The following is a 25895-nucleotide window of genomic DNA, read 5'->3' as shown; positions in this document are numbered from 1 at the left end:
AGAATACTGGGAGAAAAATGTCCTAGTTGATGTGGAACTGCGAAACGACCTTCGTGAGGAAAGCAGGATAGGGCCTGAGCTGAACCTGGTCCTTATAGAACACTGTATAAGGGGGCTCCGATGTTAGAGTTCTGAGCTCAAATACCCTGCTTGCTGAGGTTATTGCTACCAGGAACGCCACCTTGTAAGAGAGGTAGAGCAGGGAGCAAGTCACTAACGGTTCAAATGGGGGTCCTATGAGCCTAGAGAGGACCAGGCTGAGGGACATTAGGGTACAGCCTGTCGAGCCCTTTTAAGAACTGGCTTACCATCGGGTTAGCAAACACAGAGCAGCCCTCCTCACCTGGGTGGAAGGCCAAGATGGCAGCTAAGTGCACTCTTATTGACAACAACAAAAGCTCCTGCTGCTTCAGATGGAGGAGGTAGTCCAGAATAAGTGAGGAGGACTTGTCTAACCTGACCTGAACAGAAAAGCTCCATCAGGTTCAACCATAGAGCTTCCACACAGTGAGGTGAAGCAACTCTAGGTTTGGATGTTGAAGACGGCCGTGAGCTTGTCACAGAAGGTCCAGGCAGAGTGGCAGGGTGGTCGGGGCTTCTACAGATGTGTCTAGGAGAGATGTGTACCAGTGATGTTGGGACCATGCTGGAGCTATCACTATAACCTGAGCTCATTCCCTCCGGATCTCAAGAAGCGCCTCATGAACCAGCAGTATGGGTGGAAAGGCATATAGGATAGAACCTCCCCATTGGAGGAGGAACACATCCACACTGAAGCCCAGGTTGTGATTTTGAAAGGAGCAGAATTGCTGACACTTCCGGTTGCATTGCGTGGCGAATAGGTCTAGCTGGAGAGAGACATCCCTACATACAGACATTTGTTTGGGAATTCCTTACATGATAATTAAGTGGAACTTTTTTTTTTTTAAAAGGTAACTTTCAGAAGAAAGTATTTACATGCATTTCTCAGTAAATTGTACTTAGTACCTCAATTCCCTGCATTTTTGTTTGCTTTCTTTGACAAATGTTTTACTTCTGTTAGCTCTACTTAGTAACTAATATAAGGGGAGAAAGTTTTAAATTTTTTTTTTGGTGCTTCAGAATTAAGTTGGTTAATTTTATTTGTGCAAACTTATTTAGGAAGATAGGGTTACAAAAATGGCAATGGGTCTACTTTAGCCTATGCACCCTTTTATTGGAGGAAAGACTACTGAAGGGTGTAGGTAGGGCAGTTAATCAAAACTGAGTACAGTTGATACAGCAAGCACACACCAATATCGTCAGAGTAGAACCAGAGCAAGCAGCTGCTTGCTGATGAAAAAAAAAATTGTTTAGTCAAGGTTTGGTGGGAGATATCACTTGAACTGTAAGTTGCTTGTTAGAACAAATGCTAAGTGGTAATTGGTTGAACCACAGGAAAAGTTTTACAATAAGTGTTCACTTCCTCTATTAGTACCCAGCCACCCCACCAGCTCAAGTTCTGGCATAGAAGCAAGGAGCTGCATAACAATGATGTTGCTCTATCCACCTCCTATTATGTTCTAGTGAACCACAGTACACACTACTTGCAGTTTAGGCTAGGTATTCTGATAGCAGCACAGAGTAGACACTTAAAATGAGCTATTCACACTCCTGTATGAAGGTACCATTAAAAATTAAACCTAGATCCTTAATGAGGACAGAGGAAAAAGTGGAGTTTTAGAGACAGTGCCAAAATATTTTTTAAACACCATTCTTCACTCAGTTCACCTTGTTTCTTGCTGGCTTCCCTCAGTCCCATAGTGTTAACGCTACAGAGGCATATTTTAATTTATATGGTTTGAAAAGGTTTTAACCAAACCTTCATTTTTTGGGTGTGAACTACTTTTTCACCTGTTCATGGAGAATACAATGGGAGAATAATTTGGAAGCTAGCATTTCTAATTAGAATCTTGTATTCTGAACAGTTGCAGATGCTACCATAAGATAAAAAGAACAGGTTCTCCAAAGCAACTGGTTTCACAATAGCAGAGCCCCATGAAGACTAACTGAAAACAGGTGCATTTAGTGTCTGTGGGACCACAAACCTGCAACTTCTATTTGTTGATGCTGTAGAATACGAATTGTGGTGAACTAGCCCCGTTAGTCATTCAGCTAGGCAGGGTACAGACTGCTTACATTGGCTCTCAGCAGTCCGTTCACATCCACACAAAGGGTATCAGCCAACATAGAAGAATTTAAATCTTTTGGGGGAGACCACCCATCAAATAACATTTTAAAGAAACTGGAATCAATAAGATTCAACGAGTGTGTGCAGATCTAAACAATCACGTTGCTTTGAGATTTACCCTCAGGGAGGTTGGGAGCGATGACACTAAGAGAACAGACTTCTTGCTATCAAATAAAGCACAAAAATGTGTCTTTGGAAAGTTTAGTAAGGAAAAGTTAAATAACGTAGGCAACAGCATTTTTTAAAAAAAGGTTTTCAACAAGATAAACGCTTCAAGATTAATAAAATTCAGTGAAGAGGAGTTTGTTATATCACAGCATATATAATCCAGCAACACGTTAGTACATGAGAACCAGAAAGTTAAACCTTCCTGCCTAGTTTATTTGTAAATAATAAAAGTAGACAATTAGACATTTGGTTAAGGAAATCCAGCAAGTTTACCTGATAATGTCCTCTGACCCACAGAGATTACTTAAGAATTTTCCTGTGAGACAACCAGTGGACTATGCTCAACTTGAATTGGGAAAAGAAAAAAAAAATAGCAGCATGCCTAACTTGGCTGCTAACTCATCTCTAGCTTGGTCCTTTGATGTTTATGCAACACAGGGAGAGGACATGTCAGAACGTAGGTTCCAGAAACTCTATACCACCTCACCACCTCTACCTGGGATTCTCTTTTATTTGGGGAGAACTGATTGAAGTTATCCAAATCCAGTAATCTTAATAAAAATAAATTGATTACAAAATAAGGAACTAAACCAAAACTTGACACTTCTCAGAAGTGAGAATGCATTTCAGCTTAGACATCAAAGAAAAAAAAAGAGCAACTTGAATGCCATCCTCCCTCTCATCTGCCTGTCAACATCATGCTGCTGTCTAGGGAGAGAAGCTTCCCTATCAACCCCAAAACCTCTGCCTTCAACTAGACATACACAGAGAGATCCATGTCTCACCCTGCAGGAGGCAGACCACTGATGACTGGATAACTAATTGCAATTCACAGCCACCTTTCAAAGGCTTGAGGACCTAGCTGAGGTACCACACTTCATAAACCAGGTTACTTGGTTGTATCTAGCTTCAGTCGGGCCACTTCTTAAAACTCGCTAAGGGTTTTCTCCATTTCATGGAGTATAAATTATGGATGAAGGTCCAAACTGTCAAATTTAGGGGTTACCCTATTTCAGAGAAGAAGAAAAATAAGTCACTTCTACTAGCATATGTTCATTCAAATTTGCATTTAATTGCTATTTACATCCATTCAGAAATCAAGTATATTTTATTACAGTAAACTAAATACAAAATGAAAAGCAGAACGGGGATTACCCTCATACCACTCCTAATAAGGCAGCTGAAGAGTTTTACAGATAGATACAAAGTCAATTTGATATAGCAGAAAAGAACAGTTTGTAAAAATACACAATGAACCACACACCCCTAGCCCCCAAGAATCTACACATGTAGCATAGAAATGTCTTATTTCCTTGAGACAATACTTGTGCTGTTCATGATAAGGACAGACTCTTGATTAACAGGAATTTCCCCCGCAGTAGATTAAGTGTAGCAGTACCTGGAACAATGAAACACACAGTATCTTGCCTTGTGAACACAGATTACTTGAGACTATTGCTGCAAATGCTTGGGTTTTCTGATATTAAGGAGTTGCAGTCTCCCTCTTGATCTGAATATGCACTCTTCCATGACTGTTAACAGACCAGGAGTTACTCATTTATTAAGGAGACAATAAACCCAAGTAAACCAATATCTCTAGAATTAGAGTGGACACAAACATTAATGTCTGTTCTCCAGAAGTTTAGCTTTTCTTATAGGAATACACACACACACACACACAAACAAACAAAAAAAAAGGGGGGGGGGGGAATATTCAAGAGAACAAGTGACGCATTTTTATCTTTTATAACCAGCTAATACCAGGATGACATTCAAATGTCAGATGGCACAATTAAGACAGTCTCGGTAGGAATTATTCCAGCATTCCCAAAATTACAAAGTTCAGTACATTAATGGAATCAAATGTATGTATGTATCACTCCTTCTATAGAGAAAGTGTTGAAAGTGTTCCACATCAAATGGGAAAGAAAAAAATGCTGGTAACATAGCCAACCTATAAGTCTTTAAAGTTTCTAGAATGAACTGCAGAACAAAATAGCCCTCAAATTTAACATCTAGTAAAAAAAAAAAAAAAAAAAAAGAATTGAATCTGGTTCAAGTTTAAGATTTAATACTTTTACATGGTTACCCACAGCAGATATTAACCTCAGTTTTACTATATTTTTTGTAATGCTACAAAAATCCTATAAAAGTCAAACGATAGCAAAATGTTCAGTGATTATAATTAAAAAAGCACAGCTTGTAATAAAAATAAAAATAAGATTCTATACTATAAAGAAAAATTTAAGACAATTTTTGAAATGAACAAAAGAAGCACTTGTTAAGCTCTCCAATATTCAATGCAATCTGTATACTAGCATTTGTCTGAAGTAGCTATACAGGAGTTAGAACTCCACTCCCCTTAAAAGTTCATGACTATTAATATTGACACTAATCTTTAAATCTTATATATATATATATAAGATTTAAAGAAGATCTATGTCTGATATTTTTACAAATAAATACAGGATAAACCATATTGCATAGTGTGTGCTTGCTGTCTGAGTCACACTCCAAAAGTTTCACAGTTATGGTAGGGTATTAGACTTATGTCCAAGCAACGAAACATTTTTAATAGTACGTGAAATTTACTTTTAAAATAATAAACTGGATATATAATTAAGCAATGAACTCTGACAAACTCTTGCCATTCTTGCCAGCCATACTAATCAACTCTAATGGATGATTATATCCAGCCAGCCAGAGTACAACTGTTACTTGTAAATAGGAGCAAGAGATAATTGTTTGGCTTTAAAAACAAAACATTGGATTTTGGTCTTTCACATCACTTCTGCTATATTTAGTAAAAATGTTTGGAAACCTCTATAATAAATGGCACAAAGCAGATACTGCTTGAAGTGATGCCTGTTGCAAATGTGCTTTAGATGTATGGAGTATGAGGGTTATGATCTCAGTTCCACAACACGTCACCAATGGCCCAGTAAAAGAATGAAAAATGGCACTCTTCCAGTACAATTTTTGTGCCAACGGTGCTGACAAACTTGTGGAGCTTTAATGTTACCATAACTTGATTTTCCTTACAAAAATAAAAAACCATAAAGACCACCACAAAGGCTCCTCAGAAAGAAAACGACTAATAGTAATTTTGCTAATCATAAGAAAATTAAAAAGTCAAGTACTGATATTTGTATTTTATAGGGGGATAAATAAGATTTCATTCAACCCTACTGACTTGCAAGTTGTAGAAGGTGGTGCCTCTCTGACTGGATTCAACGTGCTTAGAGAGTTTTATGGCTTGGATCCTATGGCTCAAGAAGATTCACTATACACAGAGCAAGCAGAATTTATAGAGAGATCCCTACAATTATGAACACCAGAACTAGACTGCACAGTCAGACTGAAGATAATGCAACATGAGGCAAGTGAAAAGTGACAGGACTTGTATGCAGTTGCATGATCATTTACACGCACATGCACATCATACACTCTCTAAACTAGGGTAAAGCTCTTCAGATATTAACCCTTTCACCAGCTATGTTCATGGAAATGCTTTCTTTAAGGCAGGAAGTATTTAAGTAAGGTACGGTGACCTTTATTTTATTCTTTGTACCTGTAAATAACTTGTACAGATTTAATGACAATTTCAAGAACATAAATAGTATCTTTAGAACATGTTTCCTAAATTAAGTTGCTAAAGTTCTGAATCAATGTGGAAGACATTCATTGAAAGGCCATCTAATACTTTTCTCTCTCCCTCTTTTTTTTTTTTAAATACAATCAGCAAACTTGTTGCCCCAGCACAGGAGAAAAGTTACTTTAATTTTTGTGGAAATGTGAGACAAAAACCATACAAAAATCCCTCTAATTCTTACCCATTAGTTGAAAAGCTTTTATTCACTTATGACTTGTTGAACTTGTAGATGTTCACTGTGGCAATGCATTCCCTGACCCTTGCCTTCTGATGGATTTTATCCTGACCTGTTTAGATGGATAAGAATCTGAATATGTTCAGCTGTCTTGAACCAAATGACTGACATACAAACGAAAGGCAATTTTTTCCAGTGAAATGTCTGCCAAAGACAATGATGAAATATGCAGGACGTGTGGGCAGCTCATGGCTTCCAGTTAAGCCTAGAACATAGCAGCATTGCCATTTGATTAGGATTTGTTTTTCTGGGTAAGCAAATAAGACAATTCTCTCCCTCCTCTTACCCCCAATAGCCATGTACGTAATTAACAATGATTCCTTTACCAATGTACTGTTTCACCAGGAGAAGAAAAAGAACTAAGTCAGTCTACCTTTTCTTCACACCAACAAATAATTGTTTTAAATTTTGCGATACTTTCCATAATGAGCTGAATCAAAAAATCTATTTGAAAAATATATATTTATATAAAAAAAATTCATTAAGTTGTTTGCACGTGAAACATCAATTGTTAAGTTTATCTTTCATTGATTCCACACCATTGTAGGGGAACAGTTGGATCAAGCTTGCATGCTAATTAATCCTCAGACGCAAGAATTATAGGCATTTCACACTCTGCCTAGTGAACGGGCTAACCCTTCTTGACACAATCATGACTAGACAGTGATTCTGGAGCAACATCCTACCCTTAATACTGTCAGTTTCAAGCTATCAACCTGAAAAATCCTTGATAAGGCGAGATGATGTCACTGGGAATCAGTCAGCTGATGTGCCTAGAGTTCTGCAATACCATTTTGCTTAAGTTTTTTTATGCACCATTGATTAATAGAAAAAAATCCATGTGTTTGTTTTTCTTTTCTTTCCAAGTCGTTCTGTGCAATGACTCTGATATTGTCACTTTTAAAAAGTAAACCATATGAGCCCTCACATTTAAACTGGAAGGGGGCTTATGTCCATTCTTTGTTTTTCCACCTTTATGGAAAAAAGAAAAAAAAAGGTTGTGTTGTCATAGATTCATGCGCAAGTGCTCTGGCCGTTTGGAAATCATGGGAAAGGCTTGTTTTTTATATGGCCCAGAGTTTGGTTGTCGTATTGGAAGTGGTGCTGATGCCTCTCCACAAACTGTCACATCCATTTGTTCTATTCCACTTGTCTCCATTGGATATTCCACAGGTGTCTGCGTATTTGGTGCACTGGCTGAAGCACCTCTTCCCCAGAAATCCCCAGGGGAGAACTTTACAGGGCTTTAAGACAAAAAATATAAATCACTTAGCATTGAGGATATATGCGAAGCTAAGACATTTCCTTCACACTGCAAGAAGTGGAGCATAAATGCCTGTTCTCTGAATTTTTGCTTCCACTTCCTTGGTTTGAGAGAAGCATGCATCTGGGCTAGTTCCTACTAAAACTCACGATAAACTAGAGACACACTGACACTAGACTTTTCTCATTTGGCATTCACCATGTAACATGCTTGTAGGTGTGTGGAAGAGGGAAATTTTGCGCTAACATTACTCTCATCATGAGCAGCCCAGAAATATATAGAGGATCCAGCAGCAGTTTTAGAGGATGGTGTATTGAAGTCACCAGAACGACAGGATGTACCAATAACGTGCATCAGGCAGATCAGTGTTTCCTGTGCTGCCAAACATAAGCTTGCCTGTAGGGAAGATGTTGTAAAATGTGCAGAAAGCATGTTGTGTTTAAAAATGAGCAGCCTCGTTTTTCCAGAAAAAAAGGTCAAATTCTTAATGTTTTTAAGAGAGTTAATTTACAATTGCTCACTGAAAAGTAAATTGTTAAAAAAAAATACCTGACTGGTGTCCTAGGACTGCCAATGAATCTGCGAGGTGATCGAATTTTTGGTTCAAAAGAAAACTTCTCTTTTACGCTTTCAAGTACGGATGGAGCCACATACGTAAACCCCTGAAAGACAAGAATAACTTCATTGTGATTGATAGGGAAGGTTTATTTTTATGACCACAGAATCACAGAAATGTAGGGCCAGAAGGGACCTCAAGAAGACTGCTAGTCCAGCCCTCTCTGCTGAGGTAGGCCAAGTACACCCAGACCATCCCTGACAGATGTTTCTCCAAACTCTTCTTAAAAACCTCCAATAATGGGGATTTCACAACCTCCCTTGGAATCCTATTCCAAGGCTTAACTATCCTTATAGCTAGAAAAGGTTTCCTAACCCTGATGTCCTAACCTAAGTGTCCTTATCTGCAGATTAAGAACATAGACATGAAGAACAATTGATCACTATCCTCTTCGTAACAGCTCTTGACATATTTGAAGTCTGTTATCACATTTCCCCTCAATCTTCTTTTCTGAAGACCAAACGTGGCCAGTTTCAACCTTGCCTCATAGATCAGGTTTTCTAAACCTTTTATCATTTTTGATACTCTTCCTGACTCGCTCCAATTTGTCCACATCTTTCTTAAAGCGTGGCACCCAGATCTGGACACACTACTCCACCTGAGGCCTCACCAGTGCTGAGCAGACCGGGACAATAACCTCCAGAGTCTTACATACAACACTCCTGTTAATATACACAGAAGAATGCTATTAGGCTTTTTCAGAACTACATCATTCATACTGAATTTGCAATCCACTAGAACCCCCAGATCTTTTCCAGCTGTCTTCTGCCTAGCCAGTTATTCCCCATTTTGTAGTTGTGCATTTGATTTTTCCTTCCTAAGTGTAATACTTTGGACTTGTCTTTACTGAATTTCAACTTGTTGAATTCAGACCAATTCTCCATTTTGTCAAGGTCATTTTGAATTCTAATCCTGTCCTCTAAAGTGCTAGCCGAACGACCTAAGGGATGGCTGGTACTATGACTCCTTAATTTCTTAGGTGAGGAATGCAAGTGTAATCCCGCTCCATGGATATAGGCAGGGTGCTTGGGCAGCCAAACATTGCTGTTCAGATTACAGATCCATATAAGCAATGCTCAAAGACAACATAATTTTGATCTACAAGGTAACCACTTTGGACATAGTTCTCTGTGTTCCTATTGAATAAGCAATTCCTCTCCTACTGCAATTTAGAATTAGTGTCCATTTTACTATAAAATGTGAACAAGATTCCCTTTAAAATCTAGAATCTTATTGTCCTGTAAAAATGAGGGTGTAACCCAGCCTAAGTAAATATCAAAGGCTACAAGCCAAAATGGCCAAAAAGAAGGTACCCTTCTGCAAGGAGTAATATAATTTAAAATTTTGATGCATTAGAACTTGTCTGACACAAATAGTTGTCACTCTTACAAGTGGCAAGATTCACCCTTTTCTTTCCAGAAATGGAAGGAATTCTCTTGAAATGCGCTATACCATTTCCAAACAAGAACACAATGTATCTCTCCAAAGTCAATGCACACAGATCCCTGACTCACTTACCAGGAAGACCCGGTTGGCACTTTCACTGAGAGTTGAGTCATCTGGGCTATCAACAGGTGTCTGACGTGTAAACTTTGAATCAAACTGGCTCACATCCTCTTCGGATTGCTTTGCAAAAACAAAATGATTAAGGGTTTATAATACAGATATCAACCAAATGGCTTAGCGGTGATCAGTGAAGCCTCTGGATGGAGTTCATTCCATAGGTTTTTGGCAGAGCTCTGCTGTAGTAAAACCTTGGAGAGGAGTCGGAATCCTGCCGTTGCCAGTGGGAGGTCACTATGGGCACTGACACTGAGAAATAAAGGCAAGGGGGAGGGGCGAGAATTATGGATCAAAAAGGAACACAAATTAAAAAGATGCCTTTAAAATAATCTCAAATTACAATAGAAACAAATGCCAGTTTCTTGTGAGCGCTAAACATTGAGTCACTCCCAGTATGGAAGTTATACCAGTTAGTCTACTGGAATTTCACACAGTAAATAATCCAGCACATTTTCACAGAAGCAAAATGCTTGTCTTGCTAAGCACCGAAAGCATTAATTGAATAAATGACTACCAAATAACTGTCTATTGTTTAGCTGAGGAATTGAACAGATTTTGCCAATGGCAGTTCTCCTAATTTATGTCTTCTCACAGATCCCTGAATTATTGCTAAAGTAAGGCAAGATCTCTATACAATTGTGAAGCTAAAATTTTTAACAATCTGGTTAGTACAACTGATTAGCAAACTACAGAATTTGCTGAAGTTATAAAACGCAAGTTCAGTCATCTTGTACCAGTGACATTTTCATAAATATCAGCCTCTTTTGTGAACTGCAATCCAATAGATTAGGGGCTTGGGCCTTATTAACAATATTGCCATTTTAAGATTAAAGCTAAATGATGCTTGTAAAACTATGTGCAGGATAAATATTAGTGAGGTAACACTCAAGATGTTGAATAAAGTGACTTGATTCACATTTTACTGAGTGACTATTTAAAATTTTCATTTCAGCCAAGCATTGGCTGCATGTTTGATGCTTAGAAACAAATTCAGAAGTAAGAATCGCACCTCTGAGCCTGTATAGCCAGAAGGTTACAAATAAGAGGATGTAAAATTGAAATGGAACTGTTACACTTCTTCCACAATCTGGGATTAAAGGAATAGAATCAGTAAAACTAAGAAGGAAGAGTTTACACTGGCTCTGTACTCGGTTTCCCGACCCCATCCACTCAAAAAAAAGTAATTTTCCCCCCTCTGGACAGGATACAGTAGTTGAGGTGGCAGGAACACAGTAATGCTATCCAGTGTCCTTAGTACAATGGCAATTGTCTGTGGACGAGCAGTTATGACAAGGCCTTTCAATTCTTGAGTGTTTTTACTGGCATCAGTTCTCAAAAGGGCCCTATGGAAAGTTCTGAGATAGGTGGTTTCTTCTAACCTAGCTCTGATAGCAATGCTACATCTGAGTACCAGTAACTGAAGTTATTTCAATTAAGTGTGCAGCTTTTACAGTACTATGAGCAGTGGTTCTCAAACTGTAATATATGGGTCAGTTTATCAGAGTATAAATCCATTATAACTGAGTATACAAGGGTAGCATGACAAGTACTTTTGAGTTTTAGATCCAATATAGTAAGTCAAAGTTTGAGAACTGCTGCTAAAAGGCATACAAGGAACAAACAATTTACTGTATTCCCGGTACGTACCAATAATGGTTTAAAGGGAGGTTCCACCTTCCGAGCTAGCAGCTCTTCCCAGTTAATGTGTCTGAAGAAAGGGTGAGCCTAAGAAAATTCAGAAGAATGAAAAGCATAATTGGTCTTCCTGGCAGAAAATAAGAATGGATACTTGTTGACCTTGTATATAGGAAAATGAACTATATTTTCTAATGTTCATAAAGCTAGCTAAGATGAGAATGTCTGAGGAATAATAAGCTAGGTCTCTTTAGACTCAACTTTGGGATCCTTTCCTTCCAAAAAACTGTGTACACTTCAAGTGCAGCATCTATTATTTGTACTACAGTGCTCTATTAGAATAGTCACAAATAGCTTAAAATTGTCATTGAAAAATTCTTAAATATAAACTTTCAGAAAAGTGTGTGATTGTATCAGGATTTCCTCACGAGACTGCCTCAAGCTAGCAAAATTAAGTTCCAAATTTACAGTTCTTCTCTATGTATATTTGTCACCAGCAGTGAAATAGTGGATTAAAAGAAAATGACAGTTTGAGGTTTAATGAAATGTAGACTGGGAATTTCATTTGCCTACACATCAAATCTGATACTGACTGAAAATGTATGAGATGCAGTAATACCACAGTCACTCGATTGTTTATGATTTCAGTGTGATAGTACATATGAGCTTCTTAGGGATATTACATGCCAAATGTATTTAACTTCATGGATGCAAAAATCTACCACCACCACCAATCAAAGACTGGTCTGTATGTATGGCAGACGTATTGACTTTTTAGAAAGTGACACTTTCTAAATAGAGAAATTTGGGGAAATTTGCCATCCTTTAGAATATAAGGATGACTGACAATGATTTGTGAGAGCTTCTCAGTACCTAATATCTTATCTTCTGCTATAAACTTGCTGGGAATAGTGAAATATTGCCATTCTGCACATTATGCCTATTGTCACTTGCACAGCAAAGGTAAGCTTTTGTTCTGCTTATTATTCTTTTAGTTTCTGATCTTTTCAAGTTACAAAAGAAATTAACTCCATATTACCAATCTAGGTGATGTGCCACGCACATCTACATCTCTTGAAAATATTTCAGATGAATTTCTAATAGCAATGTCATAAAAACTGACAATTAACCATAAAACTATTAAAATATGGAATGATGCGAGTTGTATACGAAATGTTTACATATAGCCACAAAACCCAACCTGTGCAGCCTGGGGACAAGTTTTAAATAATTTTGTAGTAGATGGAATAATTGAGTTAGATCTGTTTCGCATAATAAGTGCAAAGTGTAACAACATCTTTCCTGAAAGACTCTCAACCCCAAATGCGATAATGTGTGCATTATTCACCAACCCACTAGAATACCACAATGTATCAATTTGTTCACAGAGTAACTAATAAAGGGGGAAATGGGATATAGGAAAGCAAAAAAAAATTTCAGGGGGAGGAGAGAAAATGAATCCTCAGGACCCCATCCTTTACCCCACTAACTGTTTCCTTGAGCCCTTTATTACTTAGATATCTATCTAACCCTTCCTTAAATTCCTCAGAGGAAACATTTGACTATTTATCTAAATCCCTGCCTCTGCTCTCACTATGCTTCAGAGAATGACATGTTCTCCCATGTCTATTCTTCTTGGACTATCCTTGAATCTTGTTTCTCAATATGATAATCTTGTTTAATTTCTCTTGATCTACCTGAACTTCTCCAGCATCTCCAGAACCAGCTCCTAGACGTGAGGCAGCATTTCTTTTTAGCAGCTTAGAGGAGAAAAACACCAAGGAAATAATTTATTGAAATGGTTAAACAATTTTTAAAAGAGTATTTATATTAAGAGTAATTAAGAGAAATATTTTACATCTGTGTTAAATATTATTTGGACTAACCACAATAGTGACCATACAATGAAATTACAATTTTAATATCTTCCTTTATTGTATGAGTGCTGTTGTAGCCATGCTGGTCCCAGGATACTAGAGACAAGGTGGGTAAAGATAATATCTTTTATTGGACCACTTCTGTTGGAGAGAGAGAGAAGCTTTTGAGCTTACACGGAAGAGCTCTGTGTAAGGTCGAAAGCTTGTCTCTCTCTTCAACAAAAGTTGATCCAATAAAAGATATTATCTCATCCATATTGTCTCCGTTAATAATCTTAAGGCAGTTCTCAAAAAAAAAACCAACTTCAGAATTGTGCTTTCAAACAAACAAAGCATTATTTTCTGCCTCATGCAACTTGAAGACTGAACTGAGCTCCATTAAAAGATTAAGTTGACTGAAATATAGTAGCACTATGATTCACCTGGGAAAAAGCAGCATAGCAATATTGATCAGTATGTTTCTAATATCTGCATATACATATAGGTTTAACATTAATTAAAACTTTACCTTTTTAAGCAGATCTCTGGCTTCTTGCGTGAGGTAGGGAGGCAAGTTGAGTTTACATTTGAGAATCTTGTCAATGGTTTTCTTTCGGTTCTCCCCAGTGAACGGGGGCTGAAAAACATCATTGCAGCGTGAAGAACACCACACGTGAAAAACTCTAGCACAGTCATTCTCTAACTTTATTGCACTGCAACCCCGCTCCTGACAACAAAAATTACCACACGACCCCAGTGCCCTGTGTTACTCCGGAATAGTTAATATTTTAAATACAAAATGCTTTGCAAGCAAGGCAATTGCATGGAGCCCCATGCCATAGGGGGCCCTGTGAAACTACGTTGCTCGGGCTTTGGTTTCAGCCCTGCATGGCGGGGTTCGGGCTTCAGCTTTCTGCCCTCGGCCCCTGCGAGTCTAATGCCAGCCCTAGGCAACCCCACTGAAATTAACTTGTGACCCATAGTTTGAGAACCACTGGAACTAACTGATACCTGTTCAGCTCTCTTCATTTGCATACATGGAACAGGGCTAATTTCAGTGAAACAGGCATATAATTGCTTCAAATGTGACTTCCAAATATTTGCTTGGGCTATTACAGAACAGCACAAGACCATGGTTAAAAATGTCTAGCCATTTTTTAGTTAGGTTTCCTACCAGCAGCTGATATAAGTACATACATATCTATCTATTCCTACACCTGGATGATCCAACAAACTTCAGTGATTAGTGATGTAGAATAAAATGCATGCAGTTTTTAATTGTGCACCTACTGCTCCAGTCAGCATGTCATACATCAATGCCCCCAAACTCCACCAGTCCACAGCACGATTATGCCCACTTCTCATCAAGATTTCAGGGGCCCTAGAATGAAAAAAATTAGAAAAATGAAAGTATTTTATTAAACACTTAATTACGGCTCACGTTTCAAGTTTTTAAACATAATCCACATTTAGTCTGAAAGTTCCATAAATAACTGAACATATTGAACCATCATTTAAAAAAGGTAAAATTTAGCCATTACCCCCAGACCAGAGTAATACTTTTCTGTTTCATCATGCAGCTCACATGTATTCTATTGTTCCACAGAAAGTGTGTGTGACTGTTCCATCATGAATAGATTCTTTACACAATCCGAAGTCTGTTAGTTTTACATGACCTGAAATAAAAGAAAAGAAAACATCTAATTCTAAAATCACTTGGAATTCTGACAACAGAATTACATGCATATCTGCAAGTCAATATAAATGTAATTTATAAAATGGACAATGCAAATATGTCTATTCCTGTCTACAGTAACAAAACAGGACTCTTCCCAGCAGGCATCAGAGTGAAAAATGACTTTAGTCATTTAAAAAAAAAAATCTTAGAACTACAGCCAATGAAGATACAGGCTTATTTTTTCATGAAAAAGGGTTGTCACTCAGTGGAGAAGAACAAAAACACAGCAAAGCCATCAAGAGACTCTCAAAGCCACAAAAAAAATTGTTTCTTCATGTTCTGTTCTCATTACTTAGACCTGTAGAAACTCACAATAAACTAACTGTTCACATCCTATTGCAACCCTTCTACTAGTTAGGCACAAAGAAACAGATTGATCTAAGTAGCTGATTGTGTTTTTATATGAGCTTATTCCCCTTCATACAGAATCAAGTTGTTGATTTGCACAATGCAGTAAGGTTTTTTTTTAAATCAATCATATTCCATGTTTTTTACATATATGCAAACATATCTATAAAAGACTTCACCTGGGCAGCAGTACAATCAAGTCACCTAGTCTTATGCTTACTCCAGAATTTAGAAACCAAAATCAGTGACACAATTCATTTCTAATTTATAACTTTCACTCTCCAGAACCACTAAGCACTAGTAAACATTCACACTCAGCGAACACGTTGCTTAAAAGTTTTTTAGCTCTTTAATGCTAGGGTTTGCTGGCACTAATCAATAGTGCTGCAGGTATTAGTGTTCAACACACACAGAGCTTTGAACTTGCTGCTACGATCAAGTAAAGTGACAGGTTTTTTAATTGTTTCTTTTTAAAAAGCTAGAACATCAGTATTAGCATAGTTATTTGTAAACATGAAAATTACAGAGCAGGTTTGAATTCAGATATCATGCATAGATGACTCAGCAGCATGAGAATATCCCACTAGTGAATAGAAAAGTCTTCAGTGGGTTTACCCTAAAAGTTTCTTGCCCCTTCCTGACCAATTTGTTCTGCCACTTCCAGTACTGAAGTACTGTAACTACTACAACGAACTCCATGCCATGACTAGAGGTTAGCAAATGGCAGCTACTTGGATGGGTGTATCAGGAAAAAAGAAAGATAACAGTAGTAACAGTTTTCTGAGGTAATTTTATATTATGCTGTGACCTGTGAGAAAGGATTTTGAGAGGATTATTGGCTACACAATTGTTTACTATATTTCCACCTTGATGATTAAGCATGATATTTTCCGGCTTCAGATCTCGATAGATGATTCCTTTTTGATGTAAGTGCCCCAAAGCCATTGAGATCTCTGCCAAGTAAAAGCTGAAACAAAAGGGATTTGATACAATTAAACTCTTTCAGCCACACAAAGCATCTTAAGCACTAAAACAATTATACTTCCTAGTACATAGCAATGATTCCTTGAAAGTATAGTTAGATGTGCATCATAGAATAAATTAGTAGAATAATTATGCTATTGAGGTTTATTTGCCAAAGGGCATAGGGACACAATGGAACAGCAAAATTACACCATCAGCATGAGGTTAATTTGCTTAGTAGTTACTCTGTCTTGAATAATTTTGTTGCGATCTGAATTTGCTAGTCTTTAAGTCTGGCTCTAAACTGATTCCCTGTTCTGGGAAAGGAGGAGAAAAGCTCTGCGCTGCAGTGCTCTCTGGAGCATAAAGCTGCAATCCTATATGTACATCTGAGCTGTTCCAAAACACTCACAGCATATGTTGTGGGAAGACGGAGCTATCATCCCCTCTTGTGTGCTGTGTAAAGCCTAATCAAGAAGGTGCACTTCATTGACCTAGGTCACATGTGAAATGTAGCTACAGAAAAGGCTCTCTAAGCAAAATGATCATTTACACAGAAGTTCTTTCTTCACGTATGTGCTCAGTAAAAGTAGTATAAATACAGTAATTACACCACTTCTAAAAGTGAACTGCAGCCACTAGAAGCTACAAACTTTTACACAATGTACCCAGAGCAAGGTTTTGAACATTTCTTTCATGCAGAAGATTCCTAGAAATTCTGGTGTAGGCTGCTATTCCCCACCAACTCAAGTGTACCCCCTCTGCAAACACATGTCTAAGTTCCAGTAGAACATAGTGACAACCTTCAGTTGGGTGAGCAGTGAATCTTCTCACAGACTGTAATGCCATTCCAATGCTAGCTGGTCAGAGATGCAGCAGAGTAAGATATACAGAACAGTCACCACCTCCACGAAAGACTCATTGAACTGTGTAGCTCATTAAACTAGATTATTAAAATACAATTGTATGTTTCTCTCTTGAATTCTACTAAGCCACAAAAGTGCTAACGTTGTTTCACATACCAGGCTGTGTCTTCCATAAAAATTCCCTCTCTCTCTAACTGCATAAATAGTTCTCCTCCTGCAAGAGGAAAATAAGATGTTAGAAGCAAGAATCCATATTTCTGTTACATTTTTCATCATAATTAAACTACTACACATTCCCTTATCAAAGGATAGATGATGGAATTATGCTCTGCAGAAGACTATTTTAATCCAGGGTTGTTAATGTGTGAAAAGTGGGTGAATATTCACTTAATACAGGAAGTATCAATCAGGAGTCAAAGCAAGACCCTGGAGACAGAATTCCTGGAATCTGATCATTAGAAATTCCCCCTCCTTTACTTCCCTCCAAGATATTCTTAACATCAGTTTTGTTATGCAGTTTATATAGATTGAGTTATGGGTTTCACATTAATTATGAAAATGTGCAGAATAATTTAAGTCAACTATGAGCGCTTAGCTGGGATTTTATAAAGGGAAAAAATAAGAACTTTTCAGATTAAATAAGGGATACTGAAAAGCTCCTGTGTAGCAGAATTAAATATACTGACCACTTAGATACTCAAGGATGAGGTAGAGTTTTCCACCAGTCTGAAAGGCATAAATTAAATCTACAATAAAGGGATGCTTCACTTCCTCCAGGATATTACGCTCAGCTTTTGTGTGTGCTGTATCTTTTGCATTCCTTACAATCATCGCCTACAGAACAAAGAAAAATGACCTGAGCGCGAAGAACATGGGATTCCTAAATGAGGCAGAATTCTACATAGGGTTCTATTCCCAATTTACAGAAGTCTCCACATTCTCCACATAATTGTCACAATAACACTCTGAGTCAGCAACATAATAAAAAAAACTGCTTAGTTTCTTGTGTTATTGTTAAATATGAAATCACACGTTTTTAAAATTAATTAAAAATAGAGAGATCAACTGACTAGAACCACACACTAGATGTAATAGAAAATGTGATAAAAATACATATTTCAACTTTAAATGGATGTAAAGATTAATTTTAATACATGAATGACAAATGTTCAATCTTGGCACATTAGAACAGTTATTATATAGTAATTATAATTCTAAAAAGAAACAAAAAAACCCTTTTTTAGATTGGAAAGAAGCCAAAAGTGAAGACCAAGTTACCTTTTTAAGAACTTTCATGGCAAAAATTTTTCCAGTATTTGCTCCTGTTACTTTTCGTACTTGAAAAACCTATGGAACAAAAAGTAAATAAATTCCTTATAAATCACAGTGGCAGTTAGAATTCAAATATATACTTTAAATTCTTTTATTCCCAATTGGTGGTAAAGTTGTACAATCACTGAAGTCAATTTTGATCAAATGCATTGCCAATAAAAAAAATGGTGACTTCATACTGGACACTGGTCTGCATCTGCTCATTGTTGCTTCTGGAAAGGCAGAATTTTTCTGGAAACAGAATGTAAGTGTTGGGACATATATCAGGCAGCCAACAAGAACATTCTTTGATTGCCTCCACTGTGATGGATAATGGACTTTCCAAGGTGAAGATTTTGTACCTTTCCATAACCTCCTTTGCCAAGTACACGTAGTAACTCAAAGCATTCTGGTCGGATCTTTTCTGGACCTCTGTTTACACTAGTTTCTGAAATCTCAAATTTTTCACAATGTTCCATGCCACTGAATAAAGACAAAACAGTGTATTACAAAATTATATCAAGTTAAAGAAACAATAATCATGCAAATTTCTCTGCAGAAAGCACATTATATTCACTGGCACAACTGACAGTCTGCTTAGGAGAATTGTAACACCAGGAATTCTATTAATGTATATGTATAGCAATGAGTGGCAGCTTGCATAATGCAGAAATTTGAAAAGTTCCTAGGATTCACAGAGTCATGCATTTCCTGAAATGACATTTTATATATGTGTACATGTTCTGAAGACTGAAACGGGGATTCTTGGCAATTTAATTAATTGAGAAGCATTGCTGTTACCCTGAAAAAAAAAAAAAGGTTTATAAATTCCATTAAAAGTTATAGGACCCCCAGGTATGAGTTGTAGGGTCATATTTACACAATGAAAGTTTTACTACCTTGCAAAAATAGTAATGTTAAACTAAAATATGGTTCAATCTTGCCAAAGTAGAGGATTAACCCAATACTTAATGATGTTTCTAAATTATATTAGCCCTGCTAAGTATAAGTCAGTAACACAGTTTGGTCCTGTCTATGCTGACAAGACTGAATTGTCTTTTAGCTGTCGCTACCATGTTCTCACTGAGTCTTCCAACATGATGCATTTTCAGACTTAGCCCTGAAGCAACCAAAATAGTTTTAATGAGACTTAAGGGCAGCAGTGTTTTCTAGAAGACTTGAAGTCAGAACTCCTGAATTCTATTCCCCTCTCTGCCACTGGTTTGCTGTGTGAACTTGCAAACACCAAAACCTCTCCATCACTGTCAGAAACTTCTGTAAAATGGAGATATCTACCACTTCATAGGGGGCTGCAAGGTTTCATACAGTGAAATTGTTCAAACTAAAGTAGTTTTTAAACTTTTCCCCCCAGAAAGGTAATAAATTGATGTAGCCTATAATGGAGTTCATAATTAGGCTTGACTTATACTGATTAGGAAAGCATGTTATAGCACCTTTCAGGAAAATCCATGTTTAAATGCATATTCAGGAGCTTAAGAAGTGTAAAGTCCTCTGCGATCTCTTGATAAATTGGGTTTTATAAAAGTGCATTATATTATTAATATATCAGAATGAGACTGATTACAAATAGCATTCAAATAAAGTAAAAGTGTAGGGACAAGATAGATACAAAATGTAAGACACTGCAGATTGTTACCAATTTCTCCATAGAATTTTTTTTCTTCTAAGATATACCTATAAAACTTGACTTTTTCTATTAAATTCGAGAAAAACTGTTTGTAGGTATCATGAATATTATAGAAATGTTTTCTAATAGGAACTTACATTTCATATTGGCCAACTCCTCCATGGTCCATGCTTTCACTTAACGGACCCTGGGATGGAGGTAGAGTATGTTTAAAAAAGTTACTACAGTAATACCATAACAAAAACAGTGAGTACCAACAGTAAGCTTTGTTTAAAAAAAAACAAAAACACGTCACAGTCTGACTGATTTTGCTCTAAAATTTGTTAAACTGGCCAAGAAGTAATATGCAATAAATTATCAGAAGAAAGCAATTTGTATGATAGGCTTTCACAAAACATTTAAAGAGTTCTGCAGAAAAGTTGCAAAATTCCCAAGGATCCCACAATTACAGCAGGGGGACCCATTACTTTTTAGCTAACTGCAGTTATTTGATTATGTTTGTACATGCAACAATGAACCCAACTCCAGATAAACCTTGCAAAAATGCAATGGTGTTGCAATTTTTATTTTTACACCTGTGTTCAGTAAGAATTTTGGTGAACAGGACTTATACATATAATGGCTATCCTGTACAAAGGTTTCCTCTAAAGAATCTGAGTTTATGTGGAACCAGATAACTAAGGGAACTGGAAATAGATTTAGTGAATTAACTGTGAAATTCCTGAAAAATTAGGGGAGGGAAGCCATACAAAAGCTGCAGTTTTCATTTTTACATTGTAAAATATTCAATAATATTCACGATATTGTGGATCCTGCAATGTTCCACTGCAATTCTGATTTTAATTAGCTTACTTTGCACAGTCCACAATTTTGCATACATTTTGAGGTTTGCAACACACTTTTTTCCCCATTAGTACAGTACAACCCCATTTATCCAAGTTGATGGCAGCGGGGCTCCCGTTGTCAGCCCTTTGTGCATTAATTACTGTAATACAGTGGCAGCAAAACGTCTGGTTATCAAAAAAATTAGCATTCATAACATAATACTTGAGTGTTTATATTGCACCAGAAATTTTTTCTTAAATAGGTCTTCTCTGGCTTTTCCTAATTACTACAAATAATAATGGTCCATTATTACTTTTCCATGTCTTGTCTGCAACTCAGCCACAATTATTTGACAATCATACCGTGATTCAAGTAGGCTTGACTTATATTGGTTAGGAAAGGTTTCATAGTAGCAGCCGTGTTAGTCTGTATTCGCAAAAAGAAAAGGAGTACTTGTGGCACCTTAGAGACTAACAAATTTATTAGAGCATAAGCTTTCGTGAGCTACAGCTCACTTCATCGGATGTTCTCCGACTGGTTTTTGAATGTTATAATTCTTGATGTCTGATTTGTGTCCATTCATTCTTTTATGTAGAGACTGTCCAGTTTGGCCAATGTTCATGGCAGAGGGGCATTGTTGGCACATGATGGCATATATCACATTGGTAGATGCGCAGGTGAACGAGCCTCTGATAGTGTGGCTGATGTGATTAGGCCCTATGATGGTATCCCCTGAATAGATATGTGGACAGAGTTGGCAACGGGCTTTGTTGCAAGGATAGGTTCCTGGGTTAGTGGTTCTGTTGTGTGGTTGCTGGTGAGTATTTGCTTCAGTCGGAGAACACTTCAATCTCTCTGGTCACTCGATTACAGACCTAAGAGTGGCTATCCTTCAACAAAAAAGCTTCAAAAACAGACTCCAACGAGAGACTGCTGAATTGGAATTAATTTGCAAACTGGATACAATTAATTTAGGCTTGAATAGAGACTGGGAATGGATGAGTCATTACACAAAGTAAAACTATTTCCCCATGGTATTTCTCCCCCCACCCCACCCCCCACTGTTCCTCAGATATTCTTAGGTTTCAGAGTAGCAGCCGTGTTAGTCTGTATTCGCAAAAAGAAAAGGAGTACTTGTGGCACCTTAGAGACTAACAAATTTATTAGAGCATAAGCTTTCGTGAGCTACAGCTCACTTCATCGGATGCATCCGATGAAGTGAGCTGTAGCTCACGAAAGCTTATGCTCTAATAAATTTGTTAGTCTCTAAGGTGCCACAAGTACTCCTTTTCTTTTTTCAGATATTCTTGTTAACTGCTGGAATTAGCCTACCTTGCTGTCACCATGAAAGGTTTTCCTCCCCCCCCCCCCCCCCCGCTGGTGATGGCTTATCTTAAGTGATCACTCTCCTTACAGTGTGTATGATAAACCCATTGTTTCATGTTCTCTGTGTGTGTATATAAATCTCCCCTCTGTTTTTTCCGCCAAATGCATCCGATGAAGTGAGCTGTAGCTCACGAAAGCTTATGCTCTAATAAATGTGTTAGTCTCTAAGGTGCCACAAGTACTCCTTTTCTTATTGGCTAGGAAAGCATGTTATAGCTTGCAGTACTGCCAGTCACATTGGTCTTGTTATGTAAATAGAGGCTTTCATTTTCCAAGTCTCATTTTCATCAGCATTAAATTTGTTTTTTAAAAGTTTTTTTTTTTAAATCTGCTTTTCATTCAAGAAGCCAGGGTCTTCCTTCTTGTCATCTCAGACAACCAAGCATTTGAAGACTAGTGGTATTCTAGCTGGACAGTCTCACTTTGGTTTGCATTTACTGTCATTTGACTTTCTTACAGATGAGAGAAATATTAAAGCTGCTGTTACAGTCAACAAAACTCTGTGGCAACCAAGAACTATGGCTTAATTGCAATCTCCCTAGTCAGAAGAAGTCTTGTGGCAATTTCATTTCCTAGGTTAGCCATATCTGTAGGCACACCTGTAACAGCACTTGTTCTTGTTGCTGCTGTGATAGCTTTTTGGAGTGAAAACTTTCCAGCTGCAGGATTACCTAGTCTAATGTAGCTTCACATCCAGCTCACACTAGGGTGACCAGATAGCAACTGTGAAAAAAAGGGACTGTGGGTGGGGGGGTAACAGGCACCTATATAAGAAAAAGTCCCAAAAAACGGGACTGTCCCTATAAAAAAGGGGCATCTGGTCACCCTAGCTCACATTCCGTTTGATGATTTCAAACTCTCAGTTCAGAGATGTCTTTCTGTTCCTCAAACTTACGCACTATGCCACCTGGAGGTAGCTTTCAGTAAAGCTCATGCCTTCCCGTTGATCCTCCCTCATCAAATTATTTGCTCGTGTTTGCCTCTTTGATTCTATGTTTTGCTTTAACTATACTAAGTCTACAGTAACTCTACTCTTACTTGTTTTTCAAAAGCCTTATTTTATTGTTTTCCCCCCCTTCCCGTGTTACTAACACTGAAAGCGAGAGTAGTCATGAACTGAATTTGATTGTCCCACAGCACTACTAGTTTGTTCATCCTGCCTGAGAGCCAAGTTTGCTTGTGAATGGGCATTAACTCTAATGGAAATTGTGCTGCAAATATTACCCACATTTATGGGAAAGGACAGTCATAACTGATGAACTAGGATTCTCGGACTCTCAGTCCTTATGGTTAAACTCTTGGGAACTCTAGTACCGCAATTTGCTCACTTCCATGGACCATCTGAGACTGTTGGCAGCCTTCAAAATGCGATGTGAGGGGCATTTTTAGCCAGGCATTTTGTTGGTTACTGATGTTGCTCCCAAGGTCTTTTCTTTGAAGTTGAGAAATTATAGTGGCCTTTACTGTTTTTAAACTATTGACACTGACGGACACCAAATAATCTGTGTAAAAATACTGAAAGCAATGGCTGGTTTCAGACTGTAATGGTACAGCCCTAAAGACACAAGATCAAGAGCAACATTAGATTGACAAGGTAATAGGAGCTTGACATCAGGTGAGGCGCTCAGTTTATTTTGGAGATGCTGTAGCATTCATAACTCTTCTGTACCTGGTACTCACTATAAACTTCTTGCAGTTCAATGCCTGTACACTTTAGACAGGCTTGACAATTCCCTGGGAAAAAAGTAATTTGTCCACAGCACTGATAAATACCATCTTAAGCCTAGTTTAAACCAGAAAACTGGTAAAACTAATTGCATCAGTGTCCAGCAAGTTCAGCAAGGACAGGAACAAATCTTGTCAAACTCTGGATACATCCATTCACAATGGAGGAATAGTCTCAGTCTATCCAATATATCGAAGTTGGTCTTCTGCTACAGAATGCTGAATTGCCAAATGGATGGGTAGTCTGAAATGCTGAATGCTTTTGACTGCTTAATGCTTCAAGCCTACAACTCTGCACTATTGCAGTTTTCATACAACCAAATGTCTGACTTTTGTCTATACAATATTGAAAACTGAAGTAAGTCATGATATGTATGACTTCCTTGAGAAAATACGGAACCAAACTGTATAGACGTTCAGATGTTCAGTGTTATAATTACATATTTACTATTACAACCACTGCAGTTTTACTTTTTATTTGTAAAACTCTAAATTAATCTATGAATATACTGCCTTATATAACCACAATTTGAATACCTAACTAACAATAAGTGTAATATGGTATGCATTAACAAAATAGTTTTTAAAGCAGAAAATGCCTTAAACTGGGACTAATTAGTTTTTCCCAGTTAGTAAAGACCACCTCTGGTAAATACCATGCCATCTCTGACTTTAAATGTTAGCACAGAAGTGATGATCACAAATTTTCCAATATAGATTAGCATTTCTGGGCTGATCTAACGTGTGGGACACTTACATCAAACTATTTTGATCTGAAAATAAGTAGTTCTTGGTTTGTTTTTAAATTATATACTAGAAAAGGTAAAACAACCCACTCATTCACACATAAAAGCATCCTCAAATTTAGCCTGGCATATTATGGTAAGCCAGCTAGCATGCAATCACTGACAATTCTTAGATCAAGAAATCTATTCTTAGAAAAAGAAGTTACTTAAGATTTGATACCATTCAAACGTATTATCTTGAGTACAAGATTGAGTTCTCTACTATGGGAAAGTGTTAACACTACAAATGCCAGGCACGGTGCAGACATGCCTCCTGAAATAAACGTCCCGCAGCAGCAGTGTGCAGGTCTCAGCCGTCACCTCAAAAGCCGGGCGGGGAGGAAGCCACCAAATATGAAGGGGGAAAGGGACGTGTCACCTAAGTGGGGCACAGTAGCTGAGTGGGGCGAAGGTCGGGGGACCAGCCCCTCCGATTGCACCCCCAGAGCGGTGCCAACCGCGATGGGTGGCGCAGCAACTGCCACAGAAGCAGGCAGCAGGTCACCCAGGCAGGACACCTCGCTCCCTCAACAGGCCGCCCCCCCCCCGTTCGCTAGGCCGGCCCCCGTCACCCGCCTCAGCGCATCGGGCCCCTCACCGGAGCGGACCCCTCCTCCAAGCCCGTCGCCCGACCGGATCCCTCTCGGATCCCAGGTCGGGCCGCTCACCGGACTGGGCCGGGTCCCGCCGCCCTGCCCCTGGCGAGGCCCGCTCCCTCTCAGCCCCTCGCCGGCTCAGGCTCCCCCCGCTCACCCCCTCCTCCAACTCCTCGTCCGAACCCGCGTCTTCGGGCTGGTCCAGGTCAATGTCGAACACGCCCGCCATGGCCTGGATGCGAGCAGCGCCTCCGCCGCCCCTTCCTCGCTGTGCTGAGTCCGCGGGGCCTGGGCCGCCTCATGGGCCCGCAGCCCCTAACGCCGCCACGGCCGCCATCGCCGGCTGCCAGGCTTCAGCGCGGCTGCGCCCCCGCCCTGACTCCGTCTAGGGCGCAGGCGCCCGACCCAACCCGGTGACCGCAAGGGACCACACTGAACATGCGCAGAACGCACCACGGCGTGCGACCTCAGTTGGGGCTCGTGCTGAGCATACGCAGAACTCACCC

At 38.5% G+C, this 25895-nt stretch overlaps 1 protein-coding gene across 4 annotated transcripts; it reads right to left on the bottom strand.

Annotated features, from left to right (window-relative positions):
• Nucleotides 1-2569: 2569 nt before the first annotated feature.
• On the bottom strand, nt 2570-25871 carry RPS6KB1 (ribosomal protein S6 kinase B1). Of its 4 annotated transcripts, none has more exons than XM_043499674.1 (15): nt 25547-25871; nt 20210-20259; nt 18787-18907; nt 18392-18460; nt 17800-17947; nt 17270-17327; nt 16151-16251; nt 14784-14874; nt 14489-14579; nt 13728-13835; nt 13040-13102; nt 11355-11432; nt 9663-9770; nt 8078-8190; nt 2570-3384 (listed from the first exon to the last, which is right to left on the bottom strand). In XM_043499674.1, exons 1-15 carry the CDS (start codon nt 25616-25618, stop codon nt 3345-3347), a joined length of 1311 nt encoding a protein of 436 aa, XP_043355609.1. In that variant the 5' UTR covers nt 25619-25871; the 3' UTR covers nt 2570-3344. The 4 variants fall into 4 exon arrangements, 3 of the variants coding, with proteins under 3 accessions (XP_043355609.1, XP_038231891.1, XP_043355611.1); XM_038375963.2 differs by lacking the exon at nt 2570-3384 and adding an exon at nt 3430-7508; XM_043499676.1 differs by lacking the exons at nt 2570-3384; nt 8078-8190; nt 9663-9770 and adding an exon at nt 9807-9956.
• Nucleotides 25872-25895: the final 24 nt, after the last annotated feature.

This window comes from Dermochelys coriacea, chromosome 17 (genome assembly GCF_009764565.3).
Source record: "Dermochelys coriacea isolate rDerCor1 chromosome 17, rDerCor1.pri.v4, whole genome shotgun sequence".
Taxonomy (NCBI): Eukaryota; Metazoa; Chordata; order Testudines; family Dermochelyidae; genus Dermochelys; species Dermochelys coriacea.
This window is presented reverse-complemented; position numbering and strand designations above follow the sequence as displayed.